Source organism: Rhodnius prolixus, unplaced genomic scaffold (assembly GCF_049639745.1).
Source record: "Rhodnius prolixus isolate KJV_2025 unplaced genomic scaffold, Rpr scaffold_2, whole genome shotgun sequence".
NCBI lineage: Eukaryota > Metazoa > Arthropoda > Insecta > Hemiptera > Reduviidae > Rhodnius > Rhodnius prolixus.
In genome coordinates, this window is record NW_027411592.1 from 38114546 (window position 1) to 38141440 (window position 26895).

General features: G+C 33.6%; 1 protein-coding gene and 1 long non-coding RNA gene across 3 annotated transcripts; both read left to right on the forward strand.

The window, feature by feature from the left end:
- Positions 1-3119: 3119 nt before the first annotated feature.
- Positions 3120-7618, forward strand: LOC141449592 (uncharacterized). 2 transcript variants are annotated; one of them, XR_012455605.1, is made up of 4 exons: positions 3120-3425; positions 3545-3880; positions 3973-4154; positions 7483-7618. It is a non-coding gene; the product is annotated as an uncharacterized lncRNA (long non-coding RNA). The 2 variants fall into 2 exon arrangements; XR_012455604.1 differs by having other exon boundaries at positions 3120-3880.
- A 4789-nt stretch (positions 7619-12407) lies between these two features.
- Positions 12408-25522, forward strand: LOC141449591 (major royal jelly protein 8-like). Its single transcript, XM_074119151.1, has 3 exons — positions 12408-12541; positions 18685-18948; positions 24221-25522. The coding sequence occupies exons 1-3, from the start codon at positions 12425-12427 to the stop codon at positions 24794-24796; spliced, it is 957 nt and encodes a 318-aa protein (XP_073975252.1). The 5' UTR covers positions 12408-12424; the 3' UTR covers positions 24797-25522.
- Positions 25523-26895: the final 1373 nt, after the last annotated feature.

The following is a 26895-nucleotide window of genomic DNA, read 5'->3' on the forward strand; positions in this document are numbered from 1 at the left end:
GCACAATCTACTTGTTATTAACTGTGTGTTATTTGTGCTCACGAATATTTCGGTAAGACGAATTCAATACTAAAATATTGTTTTAAATCCTCCGAGATTCAAATTTAAACAGTAGGCGACTCTAACTTTGTCTTTTTCTACTTTAACATGCATGTACATATATGTGACAACTTCAGAATAAAGCATATTAAAGATAAATCAGAAGAATAATTTGGAATAGAGTTAAAATAAAGTACCTATTTAATAACGAAGTTATAATATACATTTTATCATAATTATAACAAAAAATATTATGAATGAACTGGCCAGCATAAGGGTCTGTGACATCTAATAAATTCTAAAAAATATTAATGAAAATTAATGCAGTAAAATTACTTAAATAATATCAATGAAGTATTAATGAAATGTTGGGTACTTGCTGATTTGTGTACCTTTTGGCGTTTAATCAACCATTATACTTAACTTTTTAAACTGTAAGTTTTTGTTAAAGAGATTTTTGTACCTTTTGGATAGATTTTCCTTTTTGTCTATATTGCAAAGTTACATATCTGTTTTACAGATTTTTTTAAAATTTAGAATAAGCAATTCTATCATTATAACCTGATAAGGTGTTAAGTTACTACCGTAACTACCACTGGAGAGATCTTTTTAAAGAATGATTATAGTTGCGGCCCACAAACCATCCTCAATAACAATTTTTTTGAGAAAGCGTTTTGAATAAAATAGGAAGGTATTTGTACGTAAATAGCAAAATTAAATTGCGATTTAAGTACTTCCTTTTAAGAGGAGTAAGAAAAATAAACTGCGATTACAGTACTTCTCCCTAAAAGGCTGAGAAGCAAAGATTTTGAATCGAACGACAATTCATTGATGTAAATCAGTTCACTCAGTGATAATTTTATCGATTGCAATACTTCCTCTTAGTAGGTGTAAGAGCATGATGGCACTTCACAGCCAAGTAGAGGAGCTTTAACCACTTCTTCGTGCTAAATTTTATCAAAATCGGACTAAGCGATATAGAAATATTGGTAATAATAGTTTTAGAATGGGCCTTATTTGGGTGGGGTGAACTCCCCTCCTTATGAGGCACGGCGTCGAGACTTTTAAAGTTCAAATCTGTACAAAATTTCGATTCGATTGACACTTCATTCATGAAAATCGGTTCACTTGTCGATAATTTGAAACGATTGCTATACTTCCCCTTAACAAGTGTAAGAGCAGATCGTCGCTTTAATGTTACGTAGGGGAGCCCTAACCCCATCATCCTACCAAATTTTATCAAAATCGGGCTAAGATTTACAGAGTAATTAGTAATAATAATTTTGAAGGGGGCCTTACATAAAGGGGGCTAACTCCTCTCCCATTCGGTGTACAGCGTCGAGACCCCCAAAAGGCACATCTACATAAAATTCCGAATCGAATGACACCTCATTCATGAAAATCGGTTCGCGCGTTTAGGCGCTACGCAGTTTACAAAAAAGGTAACAACAACAAGAACAAGAACATTTTTTGAAAAAGCCGTTTTTGCTCATTTTCGGCAACTTTTTTCTGGAAACCAATTAGATTTGGGTTGTTGCAAAAAAATTACAGTTATAAAGGAGGGTTTGCCCTATATTTTAAAGAAAATTTGGGAATTTTATCTTTTATAGAAAAAGAGAAAAAAATTGTCAAAGTTGGGTGTTTTTCAACGTTACGCTATTTCGTGCAGTTTTTGACGATCAACCCTTATACAACTGTCCTACCGGACAGTTTTAATAAGGCATGGAATAAGAGTTAATTTTCTGAATACAAACAGGAGTAAAAAGGTGTATTCTGCCATTTTCAGCTTTCACTTTAATGAATATATAGGTTTCGTAACCGTAAATTGTTAAACTAAGGATTCAAGATTGGCGAGGAATCGGTCAAATAAAGTAAGTGTAAGTCCCGCAATATCTGTATATACAGGGTGTCCCAAGCTATATGGATAACGACTTTTTCTCGGAAACTAAGATAGCTAGAAAAAAACTAAAAAATACGTGTTCCCTTAGTTTTTTGTTAGGAATCCAAATTTAATTTGTAAATTTTTTTCGGTGCATTCAGAAGCGAGATACAGGCACCAACTTTATTTTTTCAAATGGGAAGGTGCGGTTTTTATTTCAGAAATAGATTTCTCTATTTTTTTAAAGAAAAATTTACTTGAACGGTTTTTTTCTGTGAGCGATATTTTACAAGTTATGAATGAAAACATGATTCTTATAAGAAATGCCAAAAAGATAATATTATAACGGTTTTTTGATAGAATAAGAAGAAAAGTACTATTTTATTATAAATTTTACTCCTCACTAATATTACAGATCATGCTCGAAATGGCCTCCACCATTAGAGATGCATAGACATGCTCTTTCCTGCCAATTGCCCCTTACTGCCAAAGAAATAGATTCGGCTTTAACCGAGTTACAGGCATCTATTATTCTTCGCTTTAGCTCATCTACAGATGCCAACCCAGCTTGATTCTGATGCACCTACATTTAGAAATGCTTCTAGGTAAGCAGAAATAAGGAAAGAAAGAAAAAAGTTATGAATAATCACCTTGTTTTTCAGGTATAACACCCCAATCAAATAGCCTGTCGAGATATCTCTTTACATGCCTGATGGTGTTATATCAATTCGGGGGGCGATTCAGTGGCCACCTCGTTCACCGGATTTGACACCTATGGACTATTTCCTTTGAGGATACCTGAAAAACAAGGTGATTATTCATAACTTTTTTCTTTCTTTCCTTATTTCTGCTTACCTAGAAGCATTTCTAAATCTAGGTGTATCAGAATCAAGCCGGGTTGGCATCTGTAGATGAACTAAAGCAGAGAATAATAGATGCCCGTAACTCGGTTAAAGCCGAATCTATTTCTTTGGCAGTAAGGGAAAATTGTCAGGAAAGAGCATGTCTATGCATCTCTAATGGTGGAGGCCAGTTCGAGCATGATCTATAATATTAATGAGGAGTAAAATTTATAATAAAATAGTGCTTTTCTTCTTATTCTATCAAAAAACCGTTATAATATTATCATTTTGACATTTCCTATAAGAATCATGTTTTCATTCATAACTTCTGAAATATCGCTCACAGAAAAAAACCGTTCAAGTAAATTTTTCTTTAAAAAAATAGAGGAATCTATTTCTGAAATAAAAACCGCACCTTCCCATTTGAAAAAATGAAGTTGGTGCCTGTATCTCGCTTCTGGAAGCACCGAAAAAAATTTACAAATTAAATTTGGATTCCTAACAAAAAACTAAGGGATCACGTATTTTTTAGTTTTTTTCTAGCTATCTTAGTTTCCGAGAAAAAGTCGTTATCCATATAGCTTGGGACACCCTGTATAACCTTATACCTGCTTCTCCAGTTCTGGCTCTTAGTTTTCTGTAACTCAACCAACCCGCATAGCCACGTAAGTTTCAATAATTATAAAGAATTTATTGTATTTTACTGTTTATTTTTGTATTACTGATTTTTACTGATATTCTATGTTACTGACTCTGTAAATTGTTTTGTATTTGTAATATCCAGGCACTGAAGAAGACAATATATTTTATCGAAACGTTGGCAAAAAGACGAGTTTGTTTTTTATTTGACCGATTCCTCGCCAATCTTAGTTTCACTTTAATTTTCAACTTTTGTAATGATTTTCTTAAGAAATTTAAACGTTCCTACAAAGATGCAAGTTGTCGGCACTCTTGATTGTATTATGAGAGTTGATGGTTAAGTCGTCTTTAAGAAGATTTTATGGGTGAATCGAAAGGTTTATTACATAAATAGAATGTGTCCAACTATACTTTCTTGAGGACTCCCAGCCAAAAATAGGGTTAAATGATTTTTTTGACGACATAAATTTCGGTTAGACAGGTAAGACTTAATAAAAGATTTGTGGTTAGGTTGTTTATTATTTATTTATTTGTTAATTTTTATTGTAAAATCCAAATGCTAAACCCGATTAGATGCTTCCGCAAAGACGAGAAAGGCCGCAATACTGCTTTCACTCGAGAGAGGAGGCGATGATTTCCGTTAATGTATAACGGATGGAAAGATGGAATCCAAACTATGATTAAGTAACATACTTTGACAAGAACAGGCTAGAACCATATAAGAAAAAGTTGTCCTCGCATTGAACTCATTAAAGGTAAGGTTTTTTTGGGCGACCAAATTGTGAAGCGACGAGGTTTACAAGATTTTTGAAGAGATTAAAACGAATCCTGCGTTTGTTTGTTTTTGTTTTTTTTTTTTGCATTCAGAGTTTAAATATATAAGAAAATGTTCAGATTTTACAGTAAACTGTTTAGATTTTAGTTGTGCAGTTATGAAGTTTGGAGAACTTCCGCCAGAACTCATTTCACTGTAAACACATGATGGTATCTTGCAACACTAAACTTCTAGGTAGGTTGGTAATAAGCTATGTAAGAGTTAAGAGCCGTTAAAAACTGTTCTCCTTCCTTTTAAATGTGGATCAAAACATTTCTTTAAAGGCAAAACGAAATTTGGAACCATTAGTTTTTATGTTAAAATTAAACGATGTGTTTGCTTAGAAATCTTTTTTGTCTTAAGCAGTAATTGTATCTTTTTTTCATAATTAAAATAAATGCAAAGCTTTATGAAGTGCAGAAAATAGAAACAATTAAATTCAACAAGTAGAAAGGAAAAATCAGTTTACAGCTTTGTGGTTTTTTTAATCAAAGGTCATGGCGCCTAAAGTCTTCTCAGTTTACTGCCAATCTCTGGAGAGTGTTCCTTCTTGAATCCATCATTGAACTGTAAAGAGTCTTAGGAAGCTTATCTAAGCTTAAATCCGGGACTTCTGCGATTTACTTCGCCAGTAAAGGAATATCATTAATACCTAGGTAATGAGGGCAAATGTAAATGAGATGATTACTGAAGGTCGTTTAATTAATGCCGTGTGCAGCATTCAGAATTACTAATGATACTTTCTTAGTAACATGAAACCAAAGTTGGTATAGTTTTCGCAGCAAAATGATGAAAGCGCATAAATAAGAGTAACCATAATTGTTATGCAATAAGTCTATATTTAAATAAAAAACCAAAATGAAAACATGATTTTACTATGAGTGTATAAAAGAAAACTTGTTTAGATGTGCAAATTAGCTTATTAAGCGGTCAATTAACTTAATTGTTGCAAAAAAAAAAAAATGAATGAAGCTCAACCTGCGTAATGTTACATAATATGTCAACGAATTTAATTTTAAATAGGAATCATATTTTTTTCTTTTTTTTATATATATTCGATATTCACTCATTAGTGTTTGTTGGCAACAGTTAGATATAATGAACGTAAATTTCCTAAGTAAAGGTAATGCCTATTTTTTCAGGCGAGTTTTACGCCCAACTACCAATTAGGTTTCGTGGACGGAGGCGACTAGCAAACAGACTTTACTATAAATTTCTTTAATAAACTTTTAAATAAAATCCAGGGAAGGGATTAGCTATGTGGTTAGCGTATTGGATTCCCACGCGGAGGTTCCGGGTTCGAATCCAGCTGCTGACCCTTAGATTTTCTCTTCCTAGGAGCTTCTTACAGCTCACTGTCCGGTGATAGACAGTGTTGTCTGTAACGAGAGAACACTGTCTGGAGGCCAGCTGTGCACTGAAAAAAGCTCCGGGCGCCAATGACCTTAAATGTTGAAGCGCCTTAAACATTAAAAATAAAATCCAAGGCCTAAGACCGGGAATTGAACCCAGTACCATAATAATATTAGCTTTAAAGGTCATGCCTCTAACCGCTCGGCTACCGTGGCACTATTTCCTAAGTATTTATCCACAATACAATCACTTTCATAATGAGTTTATTTCTGAGTATATGTTTACAAAATCATTTTATTATTTCTTTAACCTATAAAATAAAACTTGAAAATTGACAGAAGTGAAATACTTAACATATGTTACACATTTGTACTGTGAGGTTCTTAGACGGATAAAAATAGCCGGGAGAACAGCGGTAATTAGTAATATCGGTAAGCCCTTAAAACAGCTTTTAGACAGAATTAGATGCATTCAATTTTTTGCTGCTAAGAATACAAAAGAAGAATCAGATTTCAGGGTCGCGATTTTTTCTGAGATCCATCTTTTTGGCTATGAAGTTCTACCAAATTAATTCAAGACAAAGATCATAAACCTTAATCCCCAACTTGACCCTCCCGTCAAATCCTCCTCGTAGACTGTGGCGACAATGGCCTCACGACCAGAGACAGACCCCAGACGGTGAGTAGTAAGAGGCTATTAGGAAGATAGAATTTATGGATCGGCTATACACTCAAACTGAACTCAAACCGGAACGTCCGCGGAGTAGTCTAATGCGCCATCCTCTGAGCTAATTTCTTCCAACAAGAATTAATTTAGATTAATACAATAGGAGTTTCAATGTAAATATGTCTCCTAGAAACAATGTCAACTGATCAAACAATTTCTGAAACAAATTCTACTCTATCTTCTCAAAATATAAGTTCCCAACGACTTTGAAAATAAAATGATTTTTGGAAGTGAAGTTTAGAGTATTAAATAAGTGAATACCTTACAATAAAACCGATGAATTGTCACGAATCCGTGTTTTTAGTAAAATTTCAAATGATTAGATATCTATTGCCAAGGTTTAAATTAATTTGTTTCACAAATAGAAATATCAAGTATTGTCAGTTGTCGTTTAGATTCGGATGATAATTGGATCTGATGTATTAAAATACATTTGCAGTTGGCTGCTTTTTGATTGCGAGTAACATATATGAACTTTTATAATTATTCATGATTAGTTATTTCTTGTTCTATTATGACAATAAAATTTAATTCTATCAAGAAAGATTTAGCTTTAAAATTATTTATTATTTCGGAGTTATTTCTACAGATTAAAACAAAGTACTATAAATAGAATTGATGTAGAATTTTAATAAAAGACAATAACTTAATAGTAGATAGTACAGCAACATGTTTTCACATTGATAGGGTTCATGGGAAATTACAGGATATTGATCAAATATTTATGATGAGGAAAACTATTTTTAGGTGTGTTAAAACTATCCCACGTTGTTAAGCAAAAAGATAACATGTCATATGATGTTTATCAAAGAAAGATTGTTCTCATAAATACGTTTTTAAATGTGTTTATCATATCCCATGGAATATCAACTGTAAAAAAAAGAACAGTGAGATACGTAAGGATAAAAAGTGAGATTTTCCCTGACCATATGATTGAAAGGGAAATTTAAATGTTGATCTAAAGAACTGACTAAATCACATTCTTATCTTTAATCAATTTCAAAATAGATAATAATTTTAGAAGTTACAAATAATAATTAATAAATAATACAATTGTTGACGCGACATTCTTTTTTGTCTTAAACCTCATCTTACACAATGTACTAGACATACCGAAAGTGACCGACATAATCAAAACCAAGTATAGAAACTTACCTGACACACTTACCACAGTATCATAACTCTTTCAGGTGAAACATAAGCTCATCTTCCCAGTCACATAACACTTAAGAGAATTGAAAAGAAAGTGGACTGACTGCCTTGGAGACTGAATTTTGCCACTACATACCTGGAGTGTCATCGCTGGATGGCTTTCCGAACAAGTAGATAGAACTCAAAAGTGCTAATTGGTATTTGTACTGGTACTCTGTAATTCAATAAATAAATTAAACCAAAAAAATGTATGCAATGGATTAATGTTTAAGTAGTTAATAAAACAAACTGATCTGTAAAAATTAATACTTAATTTAAATCTTTACAAAAATATAAAATATCGTAAAAAGGATAAACAACAGAGATTCTCTTACATCTTATTGTCCATACTAAGCTTGTACAACAATGTTTCAATAAACCTGAAGTCTTTTCTAGCCTCAAAACACTGTACAAAAATGTTTTTCTAAGATAAAATGTTTTATGATGAAAATCTTATCTTTTTGAAAAATATATTGAGATTTTCCATTTTCATTTTTTTTTTTTTGTATTTCATGAAAAACTAACTATACTGCATTTTTAGGCTTTGAAAAAGGCAACATATTTGTAGAAAAAACGTTGACAATTACTTTTATATTTGGTAAATTATATTTTCACCCGCAAGGGGTATCTGTTGCATGCAGGCACTTGGGGAGTAGCGACCCTATGGGTTACCAAAGTGCAGTACACTCACCAGAACAGTACACGCACATGTACACACAACATAAAGGGTACAACTAGTACACAGTCTAGATCACCTTTCCTAAGAAGTGATCCTTCTAGGAGAGCTTAAAAGGAGACTTAGAGGCCTAAATGTGGCAGCCCCGCCGCTAAGCTAACGGCCTGTGGGCCCTCACATCCTCGAAAATTTTAAGATTAAGAGTAGTGGCCAAAGAACCGGGTCCATTAACCTGGCGGCAATTTGGTTGAATTTTGGGACGAAACTTTTGCGCTGAGCTCGAAACACATTGCGCTCTTATGCGCCACCAAGAAAAAATCTAAATTCGCAAAGGAAAAGCCACAATAAGCAATTGAAGTTTTTTTCCCGCCAAAAAAAATTTGACCGGGTTTGATTGCAACTAACATCATTATGTTCAGTACTCTTTGCGCTCCATTGCGCCACTTTAAAAAATTCTGTAACTTTATTAATTACGGAGATATGGCCATTCAAAAGATCAAAGGAATTTGCCGCAAACCTTGAATTTCGACCCGGGACTTGGTATACAAGTAGAGGAGAGCTAGCACCAGCTAGAACCACAAAAAAAATCTAATAAAATATGCACACATTCAGAAATATAAGGAATTAAAGTGCTAAAAAAAGCATTAACTTGGCGGCACTTTGGTGGAATTTTGGGGAAGAAATTATTGCACCCTGTTGGGAACACATTGCGCTCCTTTGCGTCACCAATGAAAAAGCTAGCGCCACTAAGGAAAAGCCTCAATTTTCCAGTTAAAGTTACGCGCGAAATTTAAATTCAAATATAAATGGTTCCTATTTGCGGACGAATTGGTGCGTTTTGTCCCAAAATACGTAGCACTAGTATTAGAAAAGCTAGCCCCACACAGAAATTGCCAAAAATTAGCATATTTCTAAAGTAATTTACAAATTACTTAACAGATTTTCCCGCCAACTTACCATTAACTTGGCGGCACTTTGGTGGAATTTTGGGGAAAAAATTATTGCACCCTGTTCGGAACCCTTTGCGCTCCTATGCGCCACAATAAAAAATCTGTTAAGTAATTTGTAAATTACTTTAGAAATATGCTAATTTTTGGCAATTTCTGTGTGGGGCTAGCTTTTCTAATATTAGTGCTAGGTATTTTGGAAAAAACCGCACCAATTTTCCCGCAAATAGGACCCATTTATATTTGAATTTAAATTTCGCGCGTAACTTTAACTGGAAAATTGAAGCTTTTCCTTAGTGGCGCTAGCTTTTTCATTGGTGGCGCATAGGAGCGCAATGTGTTCCCAACAGGGTGCAATAATTTTTTCCCCAAAATTCCACCAAAGTGCCGCCAAGTTAATGGTCATGTCAGTCAGTGCATCTTTAATTATCAATATCTCAGCTATTAGTGTAAATTCAATATTTCTCTTTGTGGCGCATGTTGGCGCTAGCTAACTTGAACAAAATGGAATGAGTTTCAATTCAATTTGGGGCACTTCCGGTTAATGTTATATTTGGGGTATAATTGGCGAATTTTTACCATTTCTGGTGTGTACCTGGCTTTTTATTGGCATTGCTAAGTGTTTCGAGCTTCGCGCAATAATTTTTTCCCCAAGACTCCACCAATGTGCCGTGAAGTTAATGGTCACGTCTGTCTGTGCATCTTTTATTATCAATATCTCAGCTATTAGTGTAAGTAGAAACTTTTTTTTTGTGGCGCATAGGAGCGCAATGTGTTCCGAACAGAGTGCAATAATTTTTTCCCCAAAATTCCACCAAAGTGCCGCCAAGTTAATGGTAAGTTGGCGGGAAAATCTGTTAAGTAATTTGTAAATTACTTTAGAAATATGCTAATTTTTGGCAATTTCTGTGTGGGGCTAGCTTTTCTAATACTAGTGCTAGGTATTTTGGAAAAAACCGCACCAATTTTCCCGTAAATAGGACCCATTTATATTTGAATTTAAATTTCGCGCGTAACTTCAACTGGAAAATTGAGGCTTTTCCTTAGTGGCGCTAGCTTTTTCATTGGTGGCGCATAGGAGCGCAAAGGGTTCCGAACAGGGTGCAATAATTTTTTCCCCAAAATTCCACCAAAGTGCCGCTAAGTTAATGCTTTTTTTAGCACTTTAATTCCTTATATTTCTGAATGTGTGCATATTTTATTAGATTTTTTTTGTGGTTCTAGCTGGCGCTAGCTCTCCTCTAGTTGTATACCAAGTCCCGGGTCGAAATTCAAGGTTTGCGGCAAATTCTTTTGATCTTTTGAATGGCCATATCTCCGTAATTATTAAAGTTACAGAATTTTTTAAAGTGGCGCAATGGAGCGCAAAGAGTACTGAACATAATGATGTTAGTTGCAATCAAATCCGGTCAAATTTTTTTTGGCGGGAAAAAACTTTAATTGCTTATTGTGGCTTTTCCTTTGCGAATTTAGATTTTTTCTTGGTGGCGCATAAGAGCGCAATGTGTTTCGAGCTCAGCGCAAAAGTTTCGTCCCAAAATTCAACCAAAGTGCCGCCAGGTTAATGGACCCCAAAGGACCTCTGGCAGTCCTTTTGGAATACCTCTACACCAGTGATTCTCAACCTTTTTTTTTTTTGGCATACTTTTAACGAGTTCAAAATTTGGCGGTATACTAACAATAAGATAAGTTTAAAAGTATTTTCCTTTAATACTTATAATTCACTGTGTAAAATAGTTTATATTTATTTTCAATATAAAATAATGTTAACATATTTAAGTATTTTTCTTTAATTTAAACTTTTCTCGTAATAAAAAAAAAAGCGTTATAATATTTATTGTATGCATTTCTAAAATTTGGCGGCACACTTCAAAACTTTCGCGGCACAATGTTTGAGAATCACTGCTCTGCACAATAGCGTAGTTGAGACAAGCGACTCACTGAGTGAGAGAAATTATACTTTTTTCCCCCTACGCTTTTGCCAAAACTTCACTTATAAATGTACTTGTTACGAAAGTAAATTATTTATTTGCTGAGTTAATAACTTGGCAAGTTAGGGGCTCATCTGTGGTCCATTCAATACCTTTGATCACCCACCTCGAAATAAAAATAATGTTTTTGGAATACTTGCTTTGAAAATCAGTTTCATTTGTACAACAAAACAAAAAACAAATCTGTCTATAGACTGAGTCAGTCATTTCTAACTGTTACAGGCTGCAATGACCTGCCACACCCAAGGTTATATTTATACCTAAGAATGCAACAGTAATTTACCTATTTTGATTTGTCCGGCCTTACCCTTTCATCCATGCAATGAAATATGAACAGACACATTTGCAATAGTTTAGCAATAGACACACCTATTGGATCTAAGCAATAGGTTTTTTATTGAACAAAGTATTGTTCTATGATTGAATTTGTAATTCAGGTTTTCTTTTGTTAAGGCGGGATTTCATCTTATCCAATTCAAACTAGATGATTTGGATTTAACATTTTTAATCATCATAGTTACCATAAAATCGTATAAAATCTTCAGCCCAAGGAGGACTGAGAAGTCAGCGTTGATTGGCGATTGTGAAAGGCCAAATATTTTATTTTCATTAAGTAGGTAGAATGTATCTTAACCTTGTATTGCTTTGAATTTTGAGCTGACAAGGTTTTTAGCTTGATAAAATCAATGTAAAACTAAGTTAACCGTGTTACCTATCAAGCAATTAATGATTATATTACATTATGCATTCGCTTATTGATGACTCTTGATTTGTAACAAGATAATTGTGAGAATGTGACCAAAAGAGAAAGAACTATCTGCTTCGTTCAGCTAAATGATTTTGACGCTGAAAATTGTTATTATGAATTAATTGTCCAATTTCACTAATTTCCTTTGATCATCAGAGGTCAATGAGATGCTGAGAATTTAACTTCAACTATGTTACCATCTCACACTACTCTTACTGACTAACCATTATATTTTCTTGCTTGTTGAAATAGTAATCAATAAACACTAAAAGAAGGAAAATTTATATTTAAAAATACTTGTTTATTAAACATTTTTTTTTTTGTTGGTGATGTAGACATTCAATTTATACTTGTGAATGTAAGCATGGAATTATTAAAAATTTAAAAAAAAAATAAATAAAATACTAGAAAAAACAGAAGAATAAAACAGGAACTTAGAAGACCATAATAAAACAAAGAAAAGGGGAATGAAAATAAACATTGTTTTAATTTAATGGCCAAGGAATGAACGTGATATAGTCGCAAATATGCAGCCCATATATAATTGACGGTGGGTGATGTCGGCATCGCCTAGTAATTATGGAACACAAGACGGTAGTTTGGACCGTCGGTGCTACATTGGTTGTTGCCACTTTCTTATGGCTTGCTGCTGAAGTTGTTGACAGACCACAAATATATCTACCAACCAGAGTTCAGGTAAATCACCATTTATTTCATTTAAATTTAACTTAAAATGTGTAGGTAACATCTTACTACTTTGTTAACCGTTTCTTGCTGAAATAGTTGGAATTGAATTCTTGTAATAGACGCACGATTACCATTATCTGGAAATATTTGCGTTAATTTTGATATTAGCAAATTAATAACTACTTAGAATGCTTTGTTCATTAACTGAACTAGGTTATTAGGTTCGTCTCCTAGTTTTGCCATAGGATAGTTGTAATTAATATAGACGATTCCAAACCCTTCAACTTGATGTTAGGTAAATGTAAAGCCTCACTAGAGGACACCAGCATTACATTCTGTGTCTCTTACTGATTAATGAGCATAACTTATTAAAGTATAGATCCATCTATTCTTCGCAGGACGTCCGATCAAGGGCAATGCAGTTCCCGGGCTGAAAAAAAAAGTAATTACTTAGCCCTCTTTATATGGAATTTCTAGTTGAGGCAACCAGAGTAGAAAAACAAATGGAGTAATCGCTTTTTGATCAGGCAGGTTTTATGTCCATACACCGAATTAGGTGTTGCAGTAAGAGATAAAAGCGTACTCTTTCAAAATTCAAACAAAAATAACTATTCGTGGGGCTCGAACTGAGAATCTCGCACTAATAAATCCTTATTCAAACCCATCTTAAATACAATTACAGTTAAACGTAGCGTCTTAGCCACCTACTCAACTTTGCGGACCTCGCCTTGTGGTGGTACTTGTTATTATTGTTAAATACTTCGTGTTGTTAAAACACGACTGTAATATATCATTATAAAATAGATAAAAACTTAATTTTAAAAGAAAGATATTTTGACCTTTAAAATGAACTGTTTCATGTTTATGAATGATCAAGAAGGTTTCAACTAGACTACAAACAGTTTGTTCATTGTTCATTCTACCAAATTGTATTTAAGTAATGTTTTAGGTTAAATACGAAGACTTCCTTTTTATAAAGCGTTTGTACCATTCATCAGCAAATTTACTGCTGGCTAAATGTAAATGCTAATTCTTTTAAAAATAAATAAAGATTTTAATACCATTGAGGGTACCTTTATTAGGTCTAATTAGTTGACTGTATAAGAAACGTTTTTTGTTGTTGTTGTTTAATCTTGAAACAAATCTTGTATCGAAAGGGCCTTGCTGCAGAAAACATTTTATAATGATAGGAGTTCCTAATTTGGTAGTTGGACATTAAGCCCTGGTAGAAAAAATTAGGCGATTATTAGAATTTTATTTGTAGGAACGAAATTAGCGGTGGGAAAGACGTCCGCGGAGATGAAGATGTTAAATTAATGTTTCTCCATAAAAAAACAACAATAACTAAATCTTTTCATTTGGCCTTTGGGGTATTAGAGATGTTTGCTGGCCGATTTGAGATTTATTGTCAAAAAAGTGACAGGACCTGTAAAGCGAAATATCAAACGCCCCTTTTAATTAATGCACTGAAAGCTTAAGACATTTCATTAACGAATTTAAGATAAGATTGTAGAATACAATAGAATAGAAAATTTAATTGCTTTTTTTATTGCATCAGTTTAATGTAAATGTAATGGATGTGCTTCAAAATTGAACGAATTTCACTACGCAACAAAACAAAAAAATTATAATGAAAGAGAGTATTAAGTTAGAAATGCGATGTAAATATCAATCAATTGGCCTAATTGTAGATTTGACAATTGATCTAAGAAAGTAAATGCCCAAATATATATTTTGTAATCGCCGCTAACTTAATAAATTTTTTGCGCAACTTTTTTTTGTACGAATTACATTCTCATTACGTATGCTGTAACCTGCAGACACCAGTCAACTTCAACATGGCGGCGTGCAAGCAAGCATTATCTTCAGTTTGAGAGACAGAAAGCACATCTGATCCCGTTTAGATCCCGCATTTCGAGACCCATCATGATTTCAGTCGCTACTGCAAATAAAAAGCGCAAACATTTTTTCCAGTGCTGACTTTAACTAACTGCGAATAATTAAAAAAAGATCTGAAGTTAATAAACTTGATTACAAAACTGAACTAAACGCATGATGAAGATAAAAAGCCTGGCTTAGAAATGAGGGTTATAAGGCTAAATGGAGAAGTAAATGAAGTTGAAATCTTCAAGTCGGAGCATATCTGCAAGAGAACGGCTTTACAATCTAGTAATCATTGAAAATCAGCAAGCAGGATCTTCGAGTAGGTCAGAATATACTTCATAAGTCGTCGATACGGAGAATACGAAAATGGCTTTGTACAATACCACATACCTTTTAACCCTTACTTACTCTAGTAGAGTAGGAGACCATGAATATATCTGTCGAAAATCCTATCCTCCAAAATGAGATAATTAAGAAAAGTGGAAACAAAACTAAGAGAGTTCGTAATGTAGCAACGAGAACAAATCTCGACGTCAAACCAGCGAGAGGAAAGATTGAACAAAGCACAAAGGCTGTGGAGTCAGGTCAACATCTTATAAAACCAATTTTACCGATTTTATTTCTGTTAAAGCTGAAATATGAGATCCACACGAAAACAATACAAGCTGTTAGTAGTACAGTCAATACAAGCATTATAATTGCTCTCAAGAAGTCTTATCGCCTCATCCATGTAACTCTCCTTTTTTTCCAACACTTAGATAAGCAGGACTAAACAAGAAAATAAAGGGATCAGATAAAAAAAAAAAAGCGGGAAAATGGTTGGTAAAAATGATGGAATTCTTGCAACATTCGGCTGGATAGAGAAGTTGTTGCACCGCGTAGTTACAGATTAAAGGTGCAGTCACGATGCAATTAAAGTAAAAGAAGTATAGTAAAGTAATGCCTATTTTTTCAGGCGGGCTTTGCGTCCAGCTACAAATTAGGTGTCGTGGACGCAAGCGACTAGCAAACATACTTTAATATAAATTTCTCATATTAAACATTAAATAAATTCCAAGGCCTACACCGGTAATCCACAAAGTACCACAAAAACATTTTAGCTTTACATGTCTCTCCTCTAACCGCTCGGCTACCGTGGCGCCTAACGATGCAATTAAAAGGACACGATTTCTTTGCACTAATGAAACATAATAAAATCAAGTTTTACACAAATATCGCTCATTATCTTTTTAATTTTTCTTCTCTAGTCTTTAGCGAGCGACATTATAAATTCTTCTCATCAAAGTTCTTGCCCTCACTGTTCTGAACTGGTAAAATAACAATAACAATTTTAAAAAAAAAGAAACAAAAAAAAGCTGAATTAAGTGAAAGTAAAAATCAAAAAATGATATAAATTATACGTAATTAGAACTTATTTATTTGGGAAAAATCATTTGCCGAAACAATAAAAATATTATACAGGTTAAAGTTCAAGTAAATTATAGAGTATTATGTATAATATTAGACCGCTTTAATATAGGGTAATTACCTCGCTTCTGACTGACCCTGAAGGCAGCTGTAGGAAGGGGATTAAAAAGATAATGGGCGTTTTGTGGAACGCTATTTTGGTGTTTTTTGTTTATTCAATTTATTCTCTCTTTCGCCAATAGGCACGAATTTTTATCTACTACGTGTTCAATCTTTGTTTGTATTTTTGTTAAATAATAGTCACGGTGGTCAGAGCTGTCAACACGTATTTTGGATCTGATAATAACGAATTAGTCTAGTTCATTTCAATCAATAGGAGAACTAGATTTTTTTTTGACTATTTTTTGGGCAGTTATGTTTACCATGGGCCCAACTAAGGAGTGCCTCCAAATTATGATGAACAATTAAAAACAAAAATACTTCAATCTTTAATAGCGTCGTAGAACAACTTAAGATATCTAGTTGTTCAATTCACCATGTCTACCTAAGAGACAGTCTAAGTTTAGTAACTTTGAAAGTAGCATTTTAAATCTCAATCTCCAAAGATGGATTGAATGAAGTAATCGGGTTGGCAAATAAGTCCGTTCGGTTTTTATTTTGGTAGGTACAGATTCATCCCGATTTTCTTTTTTTATTTTCGGCGCAAGCGCAGAACTCGATTGTTCATTTGAAAGATTATGTTAAGCTTAACCTTTCTATGAATTTCGGTTTAATAAACATTACTATTGTGCTTGCTGCGTAGCTGTAAAGATGGAAGAAAATAAAGTGCATTTTCGTCATATTTTGCTCTATTATTTTAAAAAGGGCAAACGAGCTGCAGAGGCTCATAAAAAGATATGTTGTGTTTATGGTGATGATGCCCTAACAGAACGCGTATGCCAAAAGTGGTTTTGTCAATTTCTTTTCTGGAGATTTTGACATTAATGATGCGCCCCGCTCCGGTCGCCCGACCGAGATTAATTCAGATGATGACAAGAGCGTAATCGATAAAGATCCATGCCAATAGGTGAGAGAGATAGCAACAGCACTTAACATATCCTATACGAGCTCCAAAAATCATTTGCGTCGGCTGGGATACGTTTCTCGGCTCAATGTTTGGGTACTGTATAAATTAACCGAGGCCAACTTAGCCACTCGCATATCCATTTGCGATTCGTTGCGGAAACGTCAAAGAAAATAACCATTTTTAAAGCGGATGGTAACAGGAGATGAAAAATGAATCGTCTACAATAATGTAGTGCGTAAAAGATCATGGAAGCACTGCAGTGAGCCGCCGCAAACAAGCTCGAGGGCGGTATTGCATCCGAAGAAGATTATGCTCTCCGTATGGTGGGATTATAAAGGTATCATCTATTACGAGCTGTTACCGTCAGGCAAAACAATTGATTCAACTACATACTGCTAGCAGTTAAGCAAATTGGACCATGCAATCCGCACAAAACTTCCAGAATTAGCAAATCGCAAAGGTGTTGTCTCCCACCACGACGACGCCAGACCGCATACGTCATTGACCACTCGGAATAAACTGCTGGGATGTTTTGCTTCATCCTCCGTATTCACCGGACCTGGCACCTTCTGATAATCATTTATTCTGATAGTTGCAGAACTCCATGAACAGAAAAACTTTCGATAAAGAAAAGACTGTCAAAAAACATTTTGATTGGTTTTTCGACGATAAGCCACAGACGTTCTACGAACGTGGTATAATGAAGTTGGTGGAAAGATAGCAAGAAGTTATCAATAAGAATGGTCAATCTATAATTGATTAAAATTTATTCTGTGTATCAAAAAAATTGTTATTTATTCCACCCTCAAAAACTGAACGAACATATTTGCCAACCCTACATTTCCGAAATGTAGATAAGATTTTAATATCATTGATTTTGACCTTCATAGTCCTACCACATTTTTAAAAATTTAAATTTTTACTATTCCAAGGCATACCTTCAAATAATAGTCGCATCTAATTGGATGTACAACATCTCTTAGATTTCTTTATGGCTAAATTACGAATATTTTCAGATAAAATTCCATATTCAAAATCTGAACAATTTCAATAACCTTTTCTTTTTTTTTTATTCTAGTAAACAATGCTCATTAAATAATTTTTTCTGCAACCATGTAGGGAAGTTCTCATTACTCAATTAAAATCAGCTGTGTAATGCCCAACTTCCCACACTAGTGGGGGGAAATTCCCATTAGTGTCACTTTCCGCACTAGTGTGTGGAAAAACTTTATTGTGCTTCCTTGATATAAGAAGTTTTGTTTTTAACATAAATATTTTCTGTAAAACTTTAATAAGCTTATTTAACGTAACTAAATAATTAAAAAACGAATATTAAAAAATAAAATAAAAATTGAAAGGAATATAGAAATAAAAATAATACTTTAATAAATAATTAGATATTTTTAATTATAACAGTTAAAAAGGTTATAGTGTTACCTTATAGAAATTTAAAATGGGTTCTAGTGATTCCTGTTTAGAAAACACTCCTCCATCAATAAAAGAAACAGCAGAAAATGTAATATGTAATGTAAATACGTAAGTAATGTAAATAATTGTAATATAACAATAAATGTTTATAATAAATAAATTACTTTTTGTAGACTGTAAAAATGAAATTTTTAATTCTTTTAGTTAATAAATGGTTGCAGAAAAAATATAATATTTAACTCTAGTGTAAAGTATTTTCCTCACACTCGGCAATTTGCACTTGCACTCGCATCGCTTCGCTCGCTCGAGGAAAAGTACTACTTTCCACACTTGTTAAATAAATAACTATTGTTTCTCTCTCTTTCAGATTTATGGCGAATCATTGTTTTTCACCTTACCCAAATTTAACAACGAAAATGGATTCAGTTTAGCGCAGAGCACTTCATCTGGTTTATCACCTTTTCCAAGTTATAAAGCCCACAAGAATGGCACAATTGTTAATGCAGTGGATATCTATTTGGATTCAAATGGAAGTTTGTGGGTACTAGATTCTGGAATAATTGATACATTTCAAAAATCTATTAAAAAAGGGCCACCAAAGGTTGTAAGATTAGATGCTGATTCTGGAAATGTAAGCCATTATTTGTTTTTGTAATGTTTAGAAAAATTATTTCTTTCTGTATATTTTGGTTAAACGCAAAATTTGGAAACTTATACAGTTTATTATAGATGTATTATTTTCTGTTATTTACCTACAGCTTTAACTTAAGTCAATTTACCAACACGACTCTTTAAGTAACTCAATCGGGGATTAATTTCATATCAGTGACCGCTGTATCTCGGAACCAAATCTTCCATGAATAAATACTGAATTCTATCTTCTTATTAAGGGCACAATAAGCCTCTTGTGGCATAGGTCCCATCCTGCTTTCTAATCTTTCTAATCTTATTTATTCTTTTTTGAATAATTTCAGAGTATTACTTCATTTAGCGTAATCTTAAGTTTATGTTCATGATAAAAAAATCTCACTTTATTGATGTTATCAATTCCCTAGTTTGAAGCTATCAAATGTCCCAAGTTGGTTGTAGCATTAGTGTTGCTGCTACTCCAAACAACAAGATTCGCATTTGCATCCTGTCTAATCATAATAGAAGTGCTGCTCGTCACCTAAAAATACATTTCAAAATACAATACAATAACTATCAGTTCCTGAGCGGGATGGTAAGATGATATGTGGCCACAACTACTTGATAGTAACTTTGGGTTAAAAGTAGTTATACTACTCTATGTGGCAGAGATACAGATCATTGAGTTAAGGTACCTGCAATTCCTCAGGGGTGCCTCTAAAGCGACTTTTCTTCCCAACCATGTGCAATGGGCTGGTCTAGCTGCTTTCAGAGGATCTGGACACACTGGTGCGGTCCATATTATCGAACACACTGCCTCGAATTAGTCAGGTGGTAACCACCTAGATCTCGCAAACGGGGTTCTACGCGCCGTGTCTATAACGGGTCACCATTTTTTTTCTTTAATTATAGTTGGCTGGCAGCAACTACTTGATAGAAATTATTATTTATTTACTGTTCTTACAAAGTTGGATAATAAATTAAAGTTTAAAAAAAAAACTTGCTTTTATGTACTTTTTGCAAAGCAATTAGATCTCCAGAGCAAGAAGGCCGAGGCTCCCCACAGACTTGCCATCGCCAACCCCTTCGCAGACCAACTTTCACCGCACCCAAATCCCTGGAGCGAAGCGGTCTTAGTACTCGTAAATGCTATCAACATATCCATTGACACAGTTCTCGAAGCGCTTACCCCTACTTTTCACAAGCAGGTTGCCCATTCTACTCTTCTAAACGTTGAGTCCTCCATCCACAGCATTTGCTCCAGAATGAAATAGGTCTGAAACTGAGTAATGACTCAGCATAAATTAGTCGCAATGCCCTTGCTGTCTGCAGGTCAATGAATCCCAAAAAGAGACTCTACGCCACAATCGCTTCCTATCCGAACGCTTAGTTTATACTAGTAAGTTTGTAATTGCACTTGAGGCCCTTAAGGAGCTTTTAAGGAGTGCTAAGTCCCTCTCCATCTTCCAGCCCTCTTAAGTGTGAGGCAAATTCACCCTAGAACAGCAACATTTCTTCAGCCCACTGGGGTCGGCAGAGTCTCTAGGTACACAGTTATTTTTCTTTTGTGTATAATAATAAAAAATTTATTAATTTAGATTTTTTTTAATTGTTGTTTCCAGCTGTTGTAAATATTTAAATAAAATTTAAATTATTTAAATAAAAATTTGAATAAATATTGGCATAAATAAATTTATATTTTAAATAAATTTTGCATTGGCTTGGCAGTAAAAAGTAAATTTATTAGAGCCAATAATTCTAAATTTCTTTATGTTGCTTTAAATCACAATTTTTTTTTTTTTAATTTGTTGAAAAAACAAATTGTACAAACAATTTTATGTTGAAAAAATTTGAATCTTACAAAATTCGTAATAGAACACTGTTAAATATAATAGAGTTAAATGATAAAATCTATTTTAGAACCTACTAAGTAGGTTATAAACTACAATGTTGCATAAACTAGTTATTCTATGCATTAGGTATTCTTTACTTGCGCTTAGTTCTTTGACGGTTTAAAATAACATCTTATGGTTCAATTACACCTGTTGCTCCTTTACGCAACTCACAGTTTTAGGTAGCACTTTAATGTATCCCAACTAATTAATAATTTCTTAATTGTTTGAACATCCTTCAACATTATTTAAGTCATTGATATCACTGTCAGACACGTTACAGGCACGTTACAGACGGACAGCAAGCTGTTCGAAACTGTTGGAATCGTGTATAGAAATTTACAACTGGCCAAATAGGTTGCAATAACAGCAGATATAAGGAGTCTTTTGTTTGTAGGTTAAGTTTCGATCGTTTGACAAGTAGTCTGGCTAGAAGTTTGTAGCGTTGGTTAGTTTTTACAGTCTAGTTTGGGAATTCCATGTCAATCGTTTGTCTAGGTATAGTCCCAAAGTAGCGTACTTTGTCCATAGTTGGTACAGGAGTTTGGTTTAAGATGATGGGAGGTAGGATGTTTCGCCTAAGAGTAAATACTATATATTTTGATTTGGTAACGTTAGTTTTGATTCGCCATTTGTTAAGCCAGTCCTGTAAGTGGTTAATGTGCGTTTGAAGAGTTCGTGTAGCAATAAGAGGATCGTAATGAGGAGATAAGATAGCAGGATCGTCAGCAAAGGTGGAGAGGATAGTATTTGGGTGTTGAGGTGTATCTGATGTACATAAAGGAGTAAAGAAGAGGACCTAGGATGCTGCCCTTAGAAACACTAGCTCTGGCTAGATTTTTATAAAATTAATTATTTTTTTAATTTTCTTAATTATTACATAATAACATGATGTCGTAATTTTGCTTATTTTGGAACGTAATAGTATATAAAAGATTCTTGCAATATCCTTGACAGTCTGAGAAAGTAATTCCAGACGGCAAATGACAGGAATTCCTCTTGGTGACAGGAATGATAAATGTACTTGAGTTCTGCGCCATACTATTTAATTATTTTATTTATTTATTTTTTTCAATCTCAATAGAAACAATTTTAAAAGGTTAGAACTAGCAAACCTAGAGAATTTGTTTATTAATCGTTACATCCCTAAAAAAAATTAAGAATTTTAATCAAAATCTTTTATTACGTACAGTGACGTTGATTTTATGTGTGATTAAATGTTTAAATTAATATACAGGGTGTTCATTTTAAGACGGCTCAAATGCATTTCATGTTTAAACGGTTGATCTGAGCAAAAAATGGTAGAGGAAAAATTTGTTGCCAGTCACTTCTAGTTTCAGAATATGTGACTTGATTTTAGATTCCTGCCCGCATACGCGGCTGACGCGCGACCAAAAGTAAGGGTTTGCTGTTGACCCCTATTTTCATATACACAGTTTTAAAGAGTATAAAAAGTTATGAAAGAAACCGGAAACCGCAATTCGATATCTTCAAAATTAAAGGTGCTAGGCCATTTCAAAATCTGGTATTTATTAGACATATTTCATTTTAACTTTTTATCAAAGAGAAAGAAAGAAGAGGTCATTTTTATGTATTTTTTCATCCTCTTTCTATTAAAAATATTGCCAAGGCAGAAAAGCTAGTATTTTTCTTAATATCGGGAAATAAGTCGTTTTCCGAGTGATTTTTCTAAGAAAAATCAAATGTTAAGAGCTTTAGATGTTCTCAAACGTACCCAAAATGGCTAAAAAATAATTTTACATCTGTTACAAACAAGTAGGTTTAATAATTATTCGGTAATTTTGGGAGAGTTGCGTTTAATTACCAAAAAAATTGGAAACCTTCAGCCACATATTTAAGTGATCAATATCTTTCATGTAAAGGATCAAACTATTCCTTAATTTATCAAATAATGGACTTTACTCAACTTGTGAAGCATGTACTGTGCCTTCAAAGGTGCCTCCTCAGATACAGAGAGCAGTTGATAACGTCTTGGCCTAACCTTGCTTACGAGCCAGCGGAGGCACCTTTGAAGGTAGAGTTCACAAGTTTAATTTAATATAGAAATGGTTTTTGAGGGTCTCTGTATTCTTCATGTTTATTTTAGCTTTAAACTTAAAACTAGATAACAGTTACAAAACAAGTAGAAATCTAAACAAATGGAACCCAATTCGTTATTTTTACGTTGTATTTTACCTTACATTTTCCAAAAGATGGCTATCCTTCATGTTTATTTTAGCTTTGGCCCTAAAACTAGATAACAGTGACAAAACAAGTAGAAATCTAGACGAACTGGAAGGCAATTATTATTAAGAATTATTAGCATTATTATTTTTTTTTTTTTGGCACATCAACTGCCGAGGTTATTAGCGCCTATTTTATCATTATCATTATTATTGCAGTAGCAGGACGGGACCTATACCCCACAGCAACACAACAAAAAGAGGTTCAATAAGGGATTAGAAGAATACGATTTTTCAGTTAACCCAGCAAGAAAAATGGTACTTTAAAGCGACGAAAATAGAATTCTGAATTTTATACTATTTTCTCGAAACCTGATACGTTTTCTAAGATGACGACAATATAGATACAAATCTAACACTTTTATTTGAATTTGAATTATCTAGAATGATTTTGAACTGTGTTCTACTGCACTGGATAATCATCACGATTATCTTTCACATTAATTTTCATTTAGAAACAAATTAATCGGGAAAGATCCGTATAACAAAAACAGAAAATCTTTTAGAATTATGTGAAGATTTAGACTTTCTGGGACCACCGACATTTAGTTATTAGTAGAACCTCTAGGAAAGGATTAAAATTTAGGGCGATAGCCTCGCAATGAGTGAGTGAAATAAGTCAATAGTATTTTGACAGGATTCTGTTTAATCCCAAAATTAATTTTTAATAATAATAATAAATTAGTGCAATAATAATTTAGCCTTTTAAAACTTCAATTAAATTCTCTAAATCTAAATTTGAAATTGGGTGACATCTATTACCTTAATTCTTCGCTGATTCGATAATCATAAGTTTGACAGAACCATTTCCGGCAACCTTAACTGGAGAAGACTCTTCTTTGTCTTTCTGACATTGCTAAATAACCAATAAAGTAAGTAAAGTAATGCCTACTCTTTCAGTAGAGGCTTCAGTTTCAAGTACTAAATTGGGTGTCCTGGACGGCAGCTGAAGCACATATTTTACTACTGATATTTTTTCTAACCAATAAAAAGTAATTAAACGCGGGATTCGAACTGAGGATGTCCTAAAGCTTCAAAGCAACTACACCAACACTCATCCCAAGAAAAGCAAGAAAACTTCTTACATCTTTTTCTTCTTAAGATTAAATTGATTACTCTAATTGTTGTCCTTCTTTTCCAGATTTTAAAGGAGATTAACATGACAGATCTAGTGATGGGAAAAGCTCAATATTTGATTGTAGATGAAGGAACAAAAGGTCCAAAATATTTGTACATTAGTGATGGCCCAGCAAGAAGTATTGTTGTATGGAACGTTGCGAAAAACAAAGGCCATGTAGTTCTATTGCCCAAAATAGTGAAAAAACGAAAAGGCTTTAACGTACTATATGCCGCACTTATCGACAAGAAACTATATCTTACATATTTCGGGGCTAACGAATTATTTTATTTAAAAACAAGCGGACTATTGGAGAACGGAAGAGTTGTTAGAGTTGGTTTAAAAGACCCTAGAATGGTAATGTTAGGTACTAGAAATCACGAAATTATTTTTCGCCTAGCTGGAAAAGAGGAGATTCTAGCTTGGGACACCAGAACAAAATTGACAGAAGAAAACTTGAAGATTGTTGGCAAAAGCAAGCCTGGAATGAGTCCAATGACTGTGGTACATGGCTACGGCAAATTGTGGCTGTTGGAAAGTAATTTAAAAAGTTTTCTAAATGGTTCTCAAACTGAACACAATTTTAGACTTTTAGATTAATCCATTAAATGTAACTTCGTTCAATTTACGTAGATTTTATTTTTCTAAATTCGGATTATTTTAAAAATAATTATGCTCATATTAAATCAGATCATTCATTAGTAGAAAGGGAAATGAAGTTTCGAATGAATTTTTTTAATTTTCCTTTCACTTTTTTTAACCTCGCATTTGAGTTAAGCGAAACTTTAATGATTCTTGATCGTTTACTAATATGATAGGGCAGGTGTCATAATTTAAGGAGCTATATAGGTTTCGAGAGGGCGATACACTTTTAGAATTGAACCTAATACTTCTTTCATGGTTATTATTTGATTCAAACCATATTCGATTTTTCTTCTCTCTTCTCGCTTATTTAAGAGAAGACTCAGATCAGAGTTATTTATCGTCGTACATACTATTAGAAAAAGATAGTTTTATCCTACCAATAAATCAATCAATTAAAAATGCATTCTGCATTTAATCCTAGGAAAAGTGCTGAATCTATTTCAAATTCAATCTTTGAAACCCGTTTTTTTTTGTACAAATTGCTTAAAAGTGCTAAAAATCAGCTTAAATGTTTATTTAAATTTATTTTGTATTTACGTTTCGTAAAATTTAACTCAAGTAAATTTTATTGCTGTGCAGTATTGACCTAATTGACTCTTGGAGAAAATCTGCGCAGTAGCAGCATTTCAGAAATATTAATTTTTTTTAAAAAAAATATATTGTTATTAGTGTAGAATTTAATTATCATTGACGTTTCTTCCCAACTCCTTTCTCTTGTTTTTCAAATGAGAGTGGTTCACTTCCTGGTTATGATCTTTCCATTTTCTGATAAATAAATTTAAAAAAAATACACAAACCAAAAATTCATTAATTAATTTAGTTCTCTGCTATCATCCACTCCAAAAAGTCTCTACTTCTTTAATTATTTATTCAATTTTCCTACAAGATCAATATTTCAGAGTCAACTGTGGAGCAGCAGACTCTGATATCCATCTAGCTCGAGCTGGTGTGCCTCAGGGCAGTGTCCTAGGTCATCTTCTTTACTCCTTATATACAGCAGACATATCTCAACACCCAAATACTATCCTCTCCAACTTTGCTGACGATATGCTATCTTATCTCCTCATTACGATCCTCTTATTGCTATACGAACTCTTCAAACGCACATCAACCACTTACAGGACTGGCTTATCAAATGGCGAATCAAAACTAACGTTACGAAATCAAAATATATAGTATTTACTCTAAGACGAAAAATCCTACCTCCCATCATCTTGAACCAAATTCCTATACCAACTGTGGACAAAGAACGCTACCTTGGACTATACCTAGACAAACGGTTGACATGGAATTCCCATACTAGACTGAAAAGACAAGAAACTAACCAACGCTACAAACTTCTCGCCAGACTACTTTACAAACGATCTGTTTAGATCAACTAACAAAGTTTTCAACTAACAAAACAAAAAACTCTTATACCTGTTATCACTGCGACCTATTTGGTCATACGGCATCGAAGTATGGGGATCGACTAAACGATCCAATTCTTTACGCATCCAGACTTTACAATCTAAAATACTACGAAAACTACTTAACGCTCCATTCTACATTTCTAACCTCACCATTCATAATGACCTCAAAATCCCTTTCATCAACGACCTTACTAAAACTGGTTTCTTAAAATTTCATTCCTTTACAGCAGCTCATCCTAATCCTTTAATTGAACACTTATCTTCTTCCATATTACCAGACAATCCTCCAAGGAGATTGAAGAGAAGATGGCCCCGCGATCTACTCTCCTCATAACAGTATAGTGATCTGATCATGTTAATGGAGTGTCGCCACTGGGTGCCTCCTCTAATCTTCAATCAAGACACCATATTACATCAAATTTGCTTGTTGCAACAACCGTTGCAGTCGCAAATTTCAATAAAAAATTAAAACAAAAAAAATTCCTTTAAACATTTCATTTTTAACAACTGAAACCTTTTATCTAGCTAAATTTGTTCATGATTGTTCTTTACTTGGAAACGTAGCGCACTTGGGAGAGACTTTCACCTGCAGGTGGACTTTTTATCTTAAGAAATTGGATTTTTTGAGCTGATTGAAATTTT